This window comes from Perna viridis, chromosome 4 (genome assembly GCF_037379345.1).
Source record: "Perna viridis isolate PV_CMFRI_1.1 ecotype Kerala chromosome 4, ASM3737934v1, whole genome shotgun sequence".
In the NCBI taxonomy this organism is placed as follows: Eukaryota; Metazoa; Mollusca; class Bivalvia; order Mytilida; family Mytilidae; genus Perna; species Perna viridis.
In genome coordinates this window covers 39564924-39580892 of record NC_142448.1, presented here as the reverse complement: position 1 = coordinate 39580892, position 15969 = coordinate 39564924, and the positions used below count along the sequence as shown (strand labels likewise).

General features: G+C 33.2%; 2 protein-coding genes across 2 annotated transcripts; one reads left to right on the top strand and one right to left on the bottom strand.

Moving 5' to 3' along the window:
* Positions 1-1132: 1132 nt before the first annotated feature.
* Positions 1133-10239, bottom strand: LOC148620033 (BTB/POZ domain-containing protein KCTD5-like). The gene is made up of 6 exons (XM_088580612.1): positions 9856-10239; positions 9429-9537; positions 8810-8901; positions 5814-5909; positions 4118-4243; positions 1133-3042 (listed from the first exon to the last, which is right to left on the bottom strand). The coding sequence occupies exons 1-6, from the start codon at positions 10051-10053 to the stop codon at positions 3013-3015; spliced, it is 651 nt and encodes a 216-aa protein (XP_088436738.1). The 5' UTR covers positions 10054-10239; the 3' UTR covers positions 1133-3012.
* Positions 10240-10287: 48 nt separating this feature from the next.
* Positions 10288-15678, top strand: LOC148620032 (ATP synthase subunit d, mitochondrial-like). Its single transcript, XM_088580613.1, has 5 exons — positions 10288-10453; positions 12706-12802; positions 13834-13911; positions 14664-14726; positions 15388-15678. Exons 1-5 carry the CDS (start codon positions 10332-10334, stop codon positions 15562-15564), a joined length of 537 nt encoding a protein of 178 aa, XP_088436739.1. The 5' UTR covers positions 10288-10331; the 3' UTR covers positions 15565-15678.
* The last annotated feature ends 291 nt before the right edge of the window (positions 15679-15969 follow it).

Genomic DNA, 15969 nt, shown 5'->3' with positions numbered 1-15969 from the left:
TGCAAACTTATAAATTTAAAAAAAAAACAAAACAAAATAACCTACATACAGACCGTAACTTTGAAGGAGATGTTACTGCAAACACAGAATTTTTTTAGGCCTAACCTATATGTAGAATGGCATGATGCCAAACCTAGCAAAATCACATTCCATACTACATGTACAGTAGATTGTTAATTTCATGACATTATAAAAATATACTATGCATGTGTTTACAAAGTTTCATTAAGATGGATCCAGCATTTCCATTAGAAAAAAGCTTTAAGACAAACCTGAGGAATGATGGAATGATAAACCAACTGTAAATCTACTTGATTTCTACCTCTGATGGGTAGTAAAAAATCAAATATTATGAAATTTTTGACTTTCTTGAAAACCGACTTTTTTTTAGATTTGGTAATTGGCTCGTGGCTTCAATTGTAATGCTATAAATCAGTACTGATTCAAAATGTTAAAAACAATGATAACACAGCTTTAAAATGCCTCAAACAGTACAAAAGAGGATGAAATACCTTAATTTCAGAAATTATTGCGATGTTATCAATATAATTATTGCCATATTTTTATATGGCAAAAAATATAAATGAATTTAAATCATAACAATTAATTATGGAACTTTTAACAGTAGTGATGAAGAATTTTATTCAAAATGTCAAAAATAAAAATTCAATTATTGACTTACCGGTAATAAAGGGTAATAGCAAAATTACTGAAGTAATAGGCATAAAATTAAGGCAATAGACAAAAGGAATATTCAAAAGAAGGATAGTCCATATCATAATATGACAAAAACATTATAATCAATCAAGCAATAATTTCCAAATTTACAGTATTCTCTTTTAACAACAGTTTAGAATAAAAATATGGTTAGTGAAACTGGCCAACTTATAAGTATCAAATTCACTTTTTTTCAAGATGGTCATAAAGCTATACATAGCTTGCCTCTGACAGTTAGTTTGTATATTGTTTTCTCCCATTCAAAGAAAGTGATTTAATTTCTGCAACAGTTTTGCTGCCATTTTGTACTTCTCAAGTTTCCATAAATATCATGGAAGAAACAAATTCTCCTTAAGCCTACTTACTTCCAAGGCTGATTTCTTCAATTGTCATTTGTAAGAATTTAAATGAACCATTTCTCATTATAATATATTTACTAACATACATTTTTATCTTGTAACATTTTGTAGACTAGACCAACTGATGTATTACACCTTACAATTTGACTATGGTCAAATATCTTTCGAGAAAATGAGATCACATTCATATAAACGTATAGGTCTAGATACAAACTAACATACCAACAACATAGTCACAACAAGACAAGACGAGAAAGACCATTGGACAAAAGTTATCCTACATGCCCAAAATACTACACATAGCGGGCATTAAAATAATAATATAACATCAAGGAGAGAAGCACCAAAACAGGCTGAATAAATACATGAACAATATTAAAAGATTTGACAACTAATTATCAGTCTCCGTAAGAATCAGGCAGTGGATGAAACATAGTATGAAACAATCTGCCATTTCAAAAGTTTAATTTGACTTTTTGCACCATCAGAACTGAGGAAAAACGACAAGATTTTCCATATCATTTTGGTAAAATGAGTAATGTACTGTAAAAAAATGAACATTTCAAGGGCAGACAACTAGAACTGTCAAAAACATCATTTTTCTTACATTCTACTAAAAATTTTCTCAGCAAATTCAGCGATGCAGAAATCAAATGATGGTCGTTTCAAATAGAGAAAACATATATGAGTGAAATCATATTGTCAGATCGGTGAAGTTTTCACATGCACATTTCTGATTTTTCCCATTTTGCCTGATTCTTACAAAAACTTGTACTTAATAATGCATTAAATGAAGAAATTTAGTGAGTTCTATGATAAAAATACCTCACAAGCAAAAATTCATAAGATTGGAATGGGAATTAATTTACTTTTGCCTGACACACACCCAAAATTAAGTAAGAAAAATGGCCTTACAGAATGGACAGGCAGACTCTACCATTACCATGTCTTCCATCCCTTTTCAACAGGGACGATACATATTCACCTAGTAAGAGGAAGAAAAAGTTCCGTAGTTGATTTTTCAAAATGTCATCAATGTCAAATTGGTCACCGGAGTAGCAATCATAGCAATATCACAACCAGTTTTACACTTCAATATATTGAAATTTCAATCACAGGACTTTTTAAAAAATTCATTTATGATTTTTAAAGAAGTGAAGAATAGGACCATCAATACATTGAATTAAAAGTTTCATAGGAAAAGATAAAAAAATAACATATCACTTCAATCCCCTATAGCCTACTTATTAAGACATAGTGAAATTGTCAAAAAACACCTTTTATTTTGGCATTCATTGATGATAACTATTGTTCTAAGCTTACATTGCAGTTGTATCATTTTGTCAGGACAAAGTGTAATTGTTCAGTTAAAGTAGACCAACCAGTAAAAAATTTCATTAAAATACTATAACAAAGGGTATGCCAGAAAATTGCAGATTCCTTCAAATAGACTATATATACATGTAGTAGCAGGTGTGAAATGCTGTCAGGGTAGGTTATCACAGAACTCACAACAATATGATATAGTAAACAGCCAAAAAACCACATAAGATAATCATATATTGCCCTAATTCATATGATAATCACATTATTATCATATGATTAACATATGATAATTAACATCTGAAAGTCATAAAATTACCATGTGTTTCTCATATGTTAATATTGGTTTGCTAACATATGATAATCATATTTAACGTATGTTGCACGTCGTGTGATTCTCATGTGTGGCACATTTGGCTGTACATATAAAACCAAAATATACACTGGGATGAAATTCTTCACAAACACATTCATAATAGAAGCATTAGTTACACTAAAATGACATGAAATAGGTAACAATAAAATTTAATATCAAAATATCAGTTAGTCACCTAAAATTTCTACTTAACAAAAAAGGTGTGGTCATGTTACATGTATATCTAACAAATCAACTTCACATTCTTGACCCTTTCTGCTGCAAAACCTACAAATAGAATAAAAATTCAAATTTAGTAAACTACCATTCTCTAAGCAGACCAATAAAAAGGAACAAAATCTCAAGTAAATAAATAATGTGATTGATAGATTGATTCATTATTGTATTAAAAGATATTAGGTACCAGAAGAGGCACTTTTTCACCAGGGGAGCCACTCATAGAAGTTCTATTGATGTTTTGCATTAAACTTTATATTTGGTAAAGTGACCTGAGCACCAAACCATATACAAAGAGAATAAAAGTGCCTTCCCCCTGTTACTCATATGTTTTACTGGAACAGCCCTAACATCCTATATAGCAGGTGTTACATGTATTTCAAGAAGAGGACAACTGACCAATTAAACAGACCCTGCTTTGTATCAGTTAGACATGCTAAGCCAATCAAACAGGCCCTGCTCAGTACCGGTCTGACATTACGAGCCAATCAAAGACCCTGCTTCTTACCAGTTTGACATGCCGAGCCAATCAAACAGACCCTGCTTCATACCACTCTGACATTCTGAGTCAATCAAACAGACCCTGCTTTGTACTAGTTTGACATGCTAGCTGAGTTTTATTGTGCTAGCTCACAGGTAAGCATATCACCCCCATACTTAGACATTATCCTGACTTCTAACAAACCAGTCCTCACATCCCTTAAATACTGCGTGCTTGATGGAGATGCGTTGACTAACAATTTTTAAGTCTTTGGTGTGTCTCGGTCGGAGATGAAACCCATGACCTCTCGCACTTAAGGCAAGTATGCTACCCTGAGACCACCAAGCCAGGGTCAAACACTTTTCTCGCTATGTACATGTAGCCCACTGGACTAATTGATAGATAAACTAAGTGGTCCTCAAATTGTTTTGGGGTTATTTCCTTAGGAATGAAAAAAAAATTAATTAATTTAGGGTGATGGAAGAATTACCAATTTATATTTCAAAGTTGCCCTCCCTAAAATAATGTAGGGACAGAACTATTGGACCAAAGTGTTGAACCCTGCAAGGTAATTATAAACTATTTTTGAAAAGAATGGCAATTAAAAATTCTGACTTCTCAATATAATCTTTATTTGTACAGTACCTTAACTTTATCTGTGGACTCGGCCTCTACACCATTTATATTATTAGGACATTCTTTAGATACAACACACAGAAACTCTGCATGGTCCTCACTACCATAGTTATACTGTGACCCTATATTCACCAACTAAAACAAAAAATAAAATAAGTTAACAATAAACAGTTATCAACAGGTTATTATTCAGGAGAGATTTGTTACTGACAATTAAGAATTTATGATATTTGCAGAAAATGCAAATGGATTTTATTTTTTTTACCCAATACTTTAAACTCACAAGAATCGAATTTACATCATTACAGATGCAGATTTTTTCTACATACTGTACAATATTGTTCAAAATGACTAAATTACAATAACTAATGATTATCACAAAATTCTGAATTTACAATACCACAGGTTTATTTTACAGACAAATACCTTTGAGTCACACAAATATGTCTCCCAATAAACATAAACTTGAAATAAATTTGAAATAATATAAAACCATCTCCTTAAAATAATCACAAAATTAATTTATTCTCATGTATTCTCCATAGGATAATTAACAGGGAAGTAGCTATAGCAATGTTCAATAGGGTATGCAAGTCTCGTCATGTGACCCTGTAATTTCACGAGAATGGGTCCTAGTCTACCATTCAAAAGCATGGAGTTTTGTCATTTAGAGAGTGTTGAGTTCAGTGTTAAGGGCAAAAATCTTTCTGTGTAAAAAATCCCTATAAAAATGACACAACTATTTCTACATGATAACTATAGTAAGAAAAAAACATAAACTAGGAGATTTTGCATTGTTATACAGCGTTTCAAGTACCCAGAAGTAAACAATAATATACAGATCAGTCTTCGGTTTTCAATCATTCTACATTGGAAATTCCGGTAAAGAAAATGAAACTAGACTGACTTTCATACCCTATAGATATGTAGATGTTCTCAAACAGAAATGGTGGTTCTGTTGGAGGTGACCTACTTCGGAAATGATGTATGCAAGTACGAAGTGATTGCTTGAACTTTTAATGTAGACACACAATATGTTTTTGAAGGTAATGCATATCCCTGCGGGTCAAGACTTCAGCCATATAAGAACAAAGCAGTTTATTATCACCAAAGTCAATTGCTATATGAGTTCAAAATAGCTCCGGCACTCATAGATAGACCCTACACCATAGTAGGAAAGATTGAAAAACCAAACTATGACCACAAATGCCAAAGAATGCCAAGATTCACCAAGGGCAGGGAACTTGTCCCAAGCACAATTTAAAGTGCTAAGTGATCTCTGCAATAGTAATCATATTTTTGGATATTTTGGTTCACAAATTTTTTTTTGCATTAAATGATGTCACAACCAGATGATAACTTTTAACAATAAGAGGATATACTTTGAGACATTGCATCCAAAATTAAGATATACTGATTAAATGATTCCTGTAAGTTTTTTCTGTCATTCACTTAAGTGGTCTGCTGTTTTAAACAGAGGATAAAGTTCAGGCCACAATTGCCCACAAACAAATTCTTCACTGTTTGTGATGTCATCATTTTCAAAAACTTTGATTGGAGTTATCATGAAGAATATTCTCAGCTTTAAGTATTTTCAATTTAATTTGAGGTGCTCGGGCGTGAATGCGGATTACAATTTGCTGTTATACATTCAATATACCTTTTTTTGTATGACAGCTAATTTTGTCTCATAACAATAGCATACCTGCTCAAACTTCCATCCATCTGACATAGCTGACACAATCTGAGTCAACTCTTCCTCCGAGCACTGCAGAACCCTATATACACTTTTGGTAAAATTCTGAAATACATATCTCAAATGTAGATATTTGTACATGTACAGAGGAAAAGAATAAGGAAATCAACAAGCATTTTGAGAGTACTGCAAAAATAGATGCATTTTATGTGTACATGTAAAGAGGAAAAAAAGATGAAAACAGCTTATACAGTTATTAGTTAGGCCAAAAAAAAATAATATGTGTGTTTCCTATCACCTAAAAATTTTGACTGCAGGTAGGTAGGTCGGAAAAAGTTATTATTTTACAAAAATTTTTATTCTTCTTGTATGATGTTTTTTTAATGGTCTAAGTTTCCCGATCCTCATATTTGGAGAGCAAATGATCAGCAGTGTCCAAGGACATCTTGATACAATTTTATATGTTTAAGTAAAGTCTTCAACAAAAGAAAAATTAGAAAATTCTTCAGACAAAAAATCATCTCAAGATGTCTACTTTCTCAGATGTAGTTTTAAGTTTGATCTGTAGATGAAAATCGAAGTTTTGTGTAAGAATTGAGTGTTTTATATAATATCAATAAAAAATCAGTTTCTCGTTTTAAATTTACTGAATTTTCTCATTCATATTAGTAATCATCTTCAATAAAATGTTTTTCAACACGGCTGTAATTACTTTTGCCATATGGAGGGGCAACAACAGTTTTCATTCCCTTTTGTTCACAGTCCTCACACATTGGAAGTACAGTTTTCAACTGTTTTTTTTAGATCACTTGACACTTCAGCTCCTTCATCCCCACAATGATAACAAAGGTCAAGTCTGCCTTTTCCTGCACTGTAAAATGGAATTTCAATTAGGCAGATTTGCACGTTCTCGACCTTTTGCCATCACAAGTTGAAATGCAACAATGGCTTTTGTGGTTGCCACTTCCGCCGAATTTTTCATCAAATCGGCAAGATCGTTTCCTGCAGATTCACGTTTTAAGCATGAAAAACGGAGAACTTTCAAGCCAAAGCCATGAATTATTTCCCCGACAGACAAATTCTCGTCAACTTCAAAACATGTTTCTGTGAATTCTGGGTTGTCCGTATCCTTTCCACACTTGATTGTCAAATTATGTTCCTTCAGCCATTCGGAAGAGTTTGGGTGGTAGCTGGTATAAACGTCTGTCAATGTTGTCAAGAAAGCATGACAATATTTTTTTGGGTCCATGTGATGCCATTTCGCTATTTTAATAACAATGACCGACCTTGCCGCTGTTGAGCAGGCCAAAATGATTTTTATATTCGAGTTTCTCTTGACTTTACCAGCCCAATGAGGTAAAAATCGTTCGGAGTAAAGCAGGATTGCTCTTCCACTTTGCAGTAATGACAGGGGTCACACTGGGCTTCGCCAATGTCGCAATTTGCGATTTTTCATTTTATCTGGTGACAAAAATAGCCAGTTGGCAATTTTCTTGGCGCCTAGGTTTTGTATATTAAAATTGACAGGAAGTGTATCAGCAAAAGATATTCTCTTTAATTAAACAATTGTGTTGACACCTGGTCACAGTTTATTGACCATGACCAATATACGACAGAAGGCAATTAAAGGTAATAGACCAGATGACCATGACTGACAATATCCACATGGGAGGTGTCAATCAAATGTAAATATATTATTAAGCCAATCAAAACTCTCATCATCTGGTCAAAGGTAAACACAATTACGGCCATTTGCACGTGGCTACATACAAGCTTCACAGCCCTGTTTAACCATGTGATACATTCAGAAACAGGCTTACCTAATAGCAGAATAAATTTAACCCAATTGACAACGATTATCCTATCAGGCAGTGCCTAAACACTTCGAAATGAAAGAAGTAATAAAAAAATGGATGACATTTGTTTACACTTTTGCCATGTGACTTTTTTGGTGGGAAAATCGGTAAACAAATAGAATGGGGATTCCCAAAATCTAATTTAGGAAATACTATTCAGATATCAAGATAATTAAGCAGAGACACAATTAATGGTCTATGTTACAAAATGGTAGATATTTTATCACTTAAAAAAAAGAATCAAGTTTATTAAAAACATAAAAAAAATCAAATTATATTGTAAGATAAATTAGACAATAAAGGATAAAGGTGAACATGTTTTAAAATCAGGTACTACATGTATATGAGAATAGTAATAGAAAGTCCTTGATAGAAATAAAACACCTGTTTCTGGAGTAGTGCATTAATATTTTGCATATGAAAAGTGACAGACTGGAGCTTAAAACCTGCTTCATACATGCATCAAAAATGAATCTTGGGTACATGTATGTCAAGAATGGAGAGTTTATTTCGATAATTCATCAGTGGACTTAATACTGTCATATTTAAAAAAATACATATAATTTTTGTTGGCAGCCTTTGGCTCTAATTTCTGAAAATTGGCGAAAAAATATGGCTGCTGGAGATTTTTCTGGTGACAGAATTTTGGAAACCAGAGCAGCCCCTGAATGATATCAAGTCTTCTTCTATAAAGTGCTTTTGGAATTACGTTTTAAGATCCAACAAATAACTACGACATAATTACGATCACAAGGAGACAAAACTAACCAAAAATTAAAAATTACGGTTTTTTTTGTGAAAAGATGTTTCAGGTCGGCGCCATTATTTTAAGGTCAGTCGAGAGACCGGAAACACACATATTATTTTTTTTGGCCTTATGAAGGTTGGGTACCTTTCGTACCATATACGTTCAAACCTGCCATAATTGACTTCCAATAGTGAGCAAAATCATGTTCTAGGAATAAATAAATCAGTCTTTAAAAACATATTATTGCTGAATACAGGTGCTTGATAAAACAGATTAGACTGTACCATATAAATTTATTGTATTACAGGTAGTAATTATTAAATTATCAAAAAAAAATGCATGTAGATAGAAATTAATCTCAATACTCCATCATAGGGATTTACTTTAACAAAAGAGTATACCTGGTTTTGTTTTGCATCTCGTTCTTTTAACTTCTCTTTGACTAGTTTTATTAATTCTGTAATATTGTAAAACTCAGCTTCCTCCAATACACCTAAATAAAAAACAAGATTAAAATATGTGCCATAAAGTATCATCCTAAGCACTGATGTATATCAAAGATACTTTAAAATGTTTTGGTGATTTTCATTATCAACCACCAACTTAAAAATGCCTTTTTCGGCATAAAGAATTTGTGAAACAGAAATTTTTAACACAGTCTAACGAAATTCTGACAACTCTAAAGTGTATGAGCAGAGGTTTTGTTTCCTATATTTAGTCTTAAGAAAGTAAGCAGACTAATGAAACTCAGCATTGTTTAATGTCTTGTGTATATACAAAAGAGACAAATCATTACTTCTATCAGCAATTCATGCATGAAATCCTGCCAACCTCTGTGCAATGCCTGTAAGACTAACACATTTTGAAGCCCGCGCAATGCCTGTTAGACTAACACATTTTGAAGCAGATTTGGTGGCATTTTTCTTTGATTTATTGTTTTTAGCCTTTGATGTTTCAAACTTCCGCCAAATCTCATATATTTGTGTCTTGAAAGTTTAGCAGCCCTGCAAATGTACATACCTTCCTCAGCTAAGTCTTTATTTATTACCAATTTCCCATGTCTTAAGTAATTCAAAACAGGACCAAAATATGTAGGATCCCTATCGATCAAAAATGCTCCATTTTCATCCTGAAAATATTTCAAAAGATGTAAATTAGTGATCACATGTACATAATGTCCATGCAACGTGTATGTAGGTACAGGTTGTATACAAATCATTAGTGGATCCAGGTCATGTGTTCTAGTGGTTTCATATTGGAATCAATGGAACAGTGAGACCCAACTTTTATAAAATAAAAAATATACATGTAATTTTTGTGCATTACTTATGCAAAAAATGACCCATAACAGTGGCTTAAAAAAAACTAGATTTTGCACCTTTATTATTGATGTGAATGTACAAAAGCAGTCTAGCAGAGATATTTAAGTGGTGTGCAGATTTCCTACCTTGTCTGTATTTAAGTCTGGCTCCTCTTGAACAAGTCTATAGAGGAATGATTTTGGGTCTCTGCACAGTGTCGTTCTAGTTGACATGAAAATTGTCCCACCAACATTTAGTTTGATCCATTCACTTGTTCTGCTAGTAATAGAATTTTTTGGTATTTGGTTATTAGTTTGGCTAGGGTGAGGCCCATTTTCGGCCATTTTACAGCGTGTGGACTTATTTTATCGACATTTAACGTTTAAGATTATTGCATTTGTTTCAAATTAAGTGGTTCATAGGTTAAACAAGAGCTGGATAGGATGAAGATTCCAAAATTTATGTTTTTTTCTCGTTCTATATATCCATCATTATTTAGTCCCGAGAAATCTCGTTGATTCCTTTCAAACAGACGCTTCAGCTCCGATCGAGTTTAGTAGTTATTTTCAAAGCGCTTGAGTGATCTACTGCATGTGTCCTTGGTTTGGAAGGTCGGGACGAAATGGCATCGAGAGCAGTAACAAAGTCGGCTATAGATTGGACTGCCTTTGGCCGAAAACTTGGTTCGGCAGGCAAAGAAAACTTCAGACACATCAAAGGAACGTATGACCAAGCCCTTGCAAGGTACACTGTTGTAACAAGTACAAAAATGTCTCAATCTTTAGGTGTCATAAAAGTGTGTAGACTGATGTTTTAATTTACAGCCTACACAGGAGCCTGAAATCTTATCATTGAAGAAAAGAACATAGTTTGCCCTTTTAACAACTTATCACTCGGTATATAATCATGATGATATGTTAAAGGATGATTGATTCATTAAATTTCTATTATCCGGCCTATGGCTATGATACAAACTTGTAACCTACATGTACATGTATACTATACTCGACCTCACATACAACACATTTTCGAATTGAAGCTCTACTTTTTAAACGTCGTGACTTACCGCTAGAGTTGTCTCTCTTTTATTTAATCTGAAGATAGTTCGCATATATGCATGACATGTTAGTACCAACGAGTCGCTTAATAGCTTAAATCATGCGTAACAAATCCTTATGGGAAAATCCCATACTAATATCTGCCATGTTGGTTTCTACGGGACGATTTTCTTACAAACGAAGTTCGTAAGTTCCCGTCGAACTCCAGTGACAATTGTTTGCTTGATCAACTTCTCGGTATTGTACGTTGTTCGCATAAAATAAATCTGAGATATCCGAAATAACGCCAAAATGCATTCTGGATACTTCGGTTTTTGGACAAACCATTTAAACGTAAACAACATCTCCTAGCAACCCGATCATTGTAAACATAGCCGACTTTTTACAATGCAAATATTGGCACCGAGAATTAAAATCTGACCGGAATTAAATGATTCAGTGTTTACGGAGAAGCTGTTAGGTTAAACAAATGAGCAAGTCATTTAAGACAATTTAAACGATGGTAGGTGTCAATAAAATCGTAGAAAATATTTTTATTCAAATTTTTATTTATGTGACGCCAAGTATAGTAACTAGATCAATTAGATTAACTTCACCACGCTGGGTCAATTTCACACCCAGATCAGTGATTCTCCATACACATTCAACAACCAGAGTATACCATGTCCTAGCTGGGTGGATGTAACACTCATTTCACCGAGAATAATCAGACTAACACGGTCACAGATTTTAAACTTCAACTTGAGTGTTGGAGAAACAAATGTTCCTGAGTGTACTGTAAGTGTACTGCAATCACCCATTATACTCATTTACACTGAGTGGTTCCACACTTTAAATAAATTATGTACTTGAACATGTAAACAGATCATGTAAATACGAGTAAAGCACAGCCTACAACTGAGCATCCCACCTAAATCAGGACTATTTTCCGTTATTCATGATCACTGTGAGTAGCAGATCTATGTAATTTGTATTTGCAATAGCATACATTTGTAAGTGACACAGAATTTTCATTGTTTTTAATCATCATTTGGACAAAAATTAAACATCAAAAGTTGTTGTTTCTTCTTTATATTCTTTCTACTGAAAATTAAATTTATTGCCATTTTTCTTGTGTGTTTCATGTAATGGGGCCATTGCTGAAAGTGATGAGACAGAATAGATAAATTTTTGTCCATTTAAAATTTCTGCATACTGGATCTATCCTGTAAATAATTCTTGTTTATTTCTTCATTTGTGATTTTACTTCTTGAGCATTATGTAACTTCACTTTGAATTAAGCATCGTTAGCTACCCATTTCTGGTTGGCTGTCTGATACGATGTTCCAGTTAGGTGTATGACTGGCATCTCTTGCAATGCTCAGTATAAGGGTCTGACAACTAAATATACCCATGATTTTGTTAGCATATAATCACTATATATCATATACATGTATTTAAATTTTATTATATAAAAAGCTGGTACATTTCCAAAAATATATTTTTGAAAGATTTTTCACAAATCCTCCCATCCCCAAATTATGTTTGTCTCACTTTGCTCTGCATTTAATTCTATAAACATTACCCCTAACCTGACATTTGGATCTGTCCCTGAAAACTGTTAGTTTGAATTAGGGGAAATGCTGACTTTTTTTCCCAGAATAAATTACATACATACATGTACATTGTAACTTGCGGATTTACCATTTTTGGAAGTAAACTTCTAATCTAGAAATACTATAAATGTATTGAATTAATTTAAAGGATGTGTTTTTGTAATTTTTCTACTTGGACAAGTGCAATAATGAAAGTGCATGTAAGTAGAATAAACATAATTTTTAGCTCTCCTAAGCAATCTGTTTATATCAGTTCCTGGTGTAGAGAATTGGTTGCAAAAATTTCTTCATTGTATGTCTGTATGGTTGTAATGTTATAAAATACTTGTACTTTTTTTTTCAGAGTAACCAGGCTACCAGAGACCCAAGCCAAGATTGATTTTGCATTTTACAAGTCAAGAATGGCTGATCAAGCCATGGCAGCCAGTTTTGAACAAGCTGTAAGAATTTTTTCCTGTTGGAATATACTTTAGTGTGGTGAATATTTCAGAGACATGTATTTCAATGTATATCTTTTTTTGGGGGGGTGAAACAGTCTCATTGAGTTTCCTTAGTCTAATCCAGGGTTTTACTAATGCATGTATATGAAATACTACCAAAATAGGAGGATTGTGGTTTGAAATTACACTCATGATGATAATTTTTGAGGTACGAGTACACTGTATTGTGTTCCATCAGGTCATAGAAATCACATTTAAATTTCAAAATTTAAAAAAAAAAAAAAACAGCTATGATATATTCTATAATCTATATCAGGGATTCATTACATGTATGTGGAACTTATATAAAAGTTTGTTGCAAAGGTATTTAAGAAAACTAGCTACTGTTCAGATGTGTTTATAAAATGGCTTGTATCGTGTTTGATAATGAAGAGAATCGAACTTAAAAACTATATTAAAGTATGTTTGTCTGCCAAAACATGTCTTCACCTGTCCCTCAAATTGTTCTTAGCATTTTTGGTTCAGTAGTTAAGAGGAGTTGTGCTGACAAGGTAATTTATGAGGATTTTTGGCAAATTTCTAAGTTCAAAGGGGCATAACTCTTATAAAAGTTAGGGGATAAAAATTTTTTGGTAATATGCACAACCACATATGTTCTTGCAACAAACTGTTTTTCAAAATTTGGTTCAGTAGTTTTAAAGGAGTTGCACTGACAAACTTTGTGACGGACAGACGGACAAGCCTAAAACGATATGTCTCCCTATCTTTACTGGGGGAGACATAATGAATAATATGGAGTGGAATTTTAGCTGAACATTGCTGCTCATGGTGTCTCGAATTTGTCTTGTGGTTTTATATAGATGTTGCATATGTTGTAAGAATTTCTGGTTGCTGTCTGATATCAACTTCCTGTACCAGTGAGAGTGTACAAATGTACCTAGTATGACAATGCATGCTACTTCAGGTTATTTAATGTTGTACACTGTATGAACATGGTAGTAGAATAATTAATATTTTTTTTTATATTTTAGTACTCAGCCATCAAAGTTCCTTATCCTTCAGATTCACAAGGTCTTTTGAAGAGTTTGGATGCTGAAGCTGTAAAAATGGTAAGTATTTATACCAGTGATCGGAAAGGAAACTTTGAGAAGGGGCTATTTACAGTTTTCTTTTAGATGAAGGGGCCATTTACGATCCGAATGGGCCATTTGTTAAGAACCCTGAATAATTTTAAAACGTACATCTAAAGCAGACACTTTTCAAAGTTCCATCATTTTAGTATTGTGAACTTTTGTAATCCGAAAATCTGTTTAATCTAAACCGATTTTTAAGGTCAAAATGGGGTTTGATTTAGACTGAATATATGTTCATTATAATTTTTGCTTGAAAGAGTAATCAAGGGATCCAAGATTCTAGCGGAGAATGTAATCCAGGAACAAAGATCAGACCTGGAAAACAGACACACACAGCTAAGACCATAAAATAACCAAAATAATAATTAAAAGGAACAAAATTCAACAGATTTTGCTATGGAAACTTGACAAAATACATCAAATTTTTACACAAGATTTCATTGACAAGAAACAAAACAATTTACTGTTACCTACATGTAAATCAGGTACAATTTTTTTCTTCTCTTCTTTTTGACCTGCCTGAATACCGCTATAACCTTGGCTCCATTGATTACTCTTTAACACAGTATGGGAACTTAGGAGTGTTAAGTATCCCTGGATTTGTAGGACACACCTTGTAAGCACTTCTCAATAGAATTGAATAAAATTTAAACCAAAGGTTCTGACATTACGATCACTCAATAAGACTATTTTGATTTACTGATGAATTTTATCATTCAATATTTCAGGACGCTGCAACTGCTTCTTTGAAAAAAGATATTGATGATCAGGTTAAGGTGTTTAAAGAGTTTGTAAGTACCTTATATCTTTACTTCCATAGTAGTTTTGTAGTAGCATGCCTGCGTCAAGTGCAGGAGGACAGGAGTTTGATCTGTGGTAGCATGCCTGCGTCGAGTGCAGGAGGACAGGAGTTTGATCTGTGGTAGCATGCTTGCCTCAAGTGCAGGAGGACAGAAGTTTGATCCCTATTTGAGTCACTTGGACTCAGGCACTTTAAAAATTGATAGTCGCTTCTTCTCCACCAAGCACACCACATTCAGGAGACATGTTGGCTGGGATTCGAGTGACTATCTTCAAAGTGTTATTTCTGTGACATAACAAATGAAGATCAAACTCTTGGACTAGAACAAAGCATGGTCTGTTGAATTGATCAAATATTCTTGTAAAAAAATGCAAGAAATAACTGAAATGGGATGTAAAACCACCATCAATCACTCATTACTGATTCAGTTTAATATGGTGAGATGGATGTGAAGAAAATACTCAAAACAGAATCTTTACAATATCAGATAGATATAAGAAAACAACATCTTATCACTGAAACTTTGAACTGCAAGAATTACTCTCACTATAGAAAACATTTTTACAGGTGTGCAAAATGCACTCAATTGAACCATTTTATTGTATCTTATTCATGCCAATCTTCATGAGAATTTTACATCTTTTTTACAGATGGCTGCTATTGACACTCTGCCACCATATGATGAAATGACATATGAAATGTATCAGGTATACTTCCCAGATCTAGCCAGGAAGATTGGTGATAAACAAACATTGTATCCACATACTAAGGCCTTCCAGCCAGAGGATCCAAGATTCCCACTCAATTATGGTGCCTCAAAATGGTGATGCTAGATGTACATTAGAACTTAACATAGACCAATATCTATTTCTCAGTTATTGTTGAAATGTGACATCTTTTGAAGTGTTAACTCAATTTATATTAAAGAGAAATGAAGAGTGGAGTTGTATATTTTTTTAAAATCAAGTACACTGTAAATACTATGTGTGTACACATTTATTAATTTTTGTTGTTTGTCAAACTAATGTCATTTTTGTGGAATTTTTACACCCCTGTTTATCAACTGGATGTTATATTGGCATCAACTTGTCCATCTATCCATGTTTGGTCACAATCATCTTGGGTCCCAATGGTGTTTTTTTTTATTATGTATGTTGCTTTATATAGGTGAACAGGTTGTTTTTTTATATCAACTTCTTGTACAAGAAAAATTGGTACCCTACAAACGATAG

Excerpts from the sequence above, each read along its gene's own strand:
- LOC148620033 (XM_088580612.1), bottom strand. The coding sequence starts at position 10,053 with ATGGCCGAAAATGGGCCTCACCCTAGCCAAACTAATAACCAAATACCA. Across the intron at positions 9,538-9,855 it reads CAGACTTAAATACAGACAAG|GATGAAAATGGAGCATTTTT; the intron begins GTAGGAAATCTG and ends AAATATTTTCAG. Across the intron at positions 3,043-4,117 it reads AGTCCACAGATAAAGTTAAG|GTTTTGCAGCAGAAAGGGTC; the intron begins GTACTGTACAAA and ends TTCTATTTGTAG.
- LOC148620032 (XM_088580613.1), top strand. The coding sequence starts at position 10,332 with ATGGCATCGAGAGCAGTAACAAAGTCGGCTATAGATTGGACTGCCTTT. Across the intron at positions 13,912-14,663 it reads ATGCTGAAGCTGTAAAAATG|GACGCTGCAACTGCTTCTTT; the intron begins GTAAGTATTTAT and ends TCAATATTTCAG. Across the intron at positions 14,727-15,387 it reads TTAAGGTGTTTAAAGAGTTT|ATGGCTGCTATTGACACTCT; the intron begins GTAAGTACCTTA and ends TCTTTTTTACAG.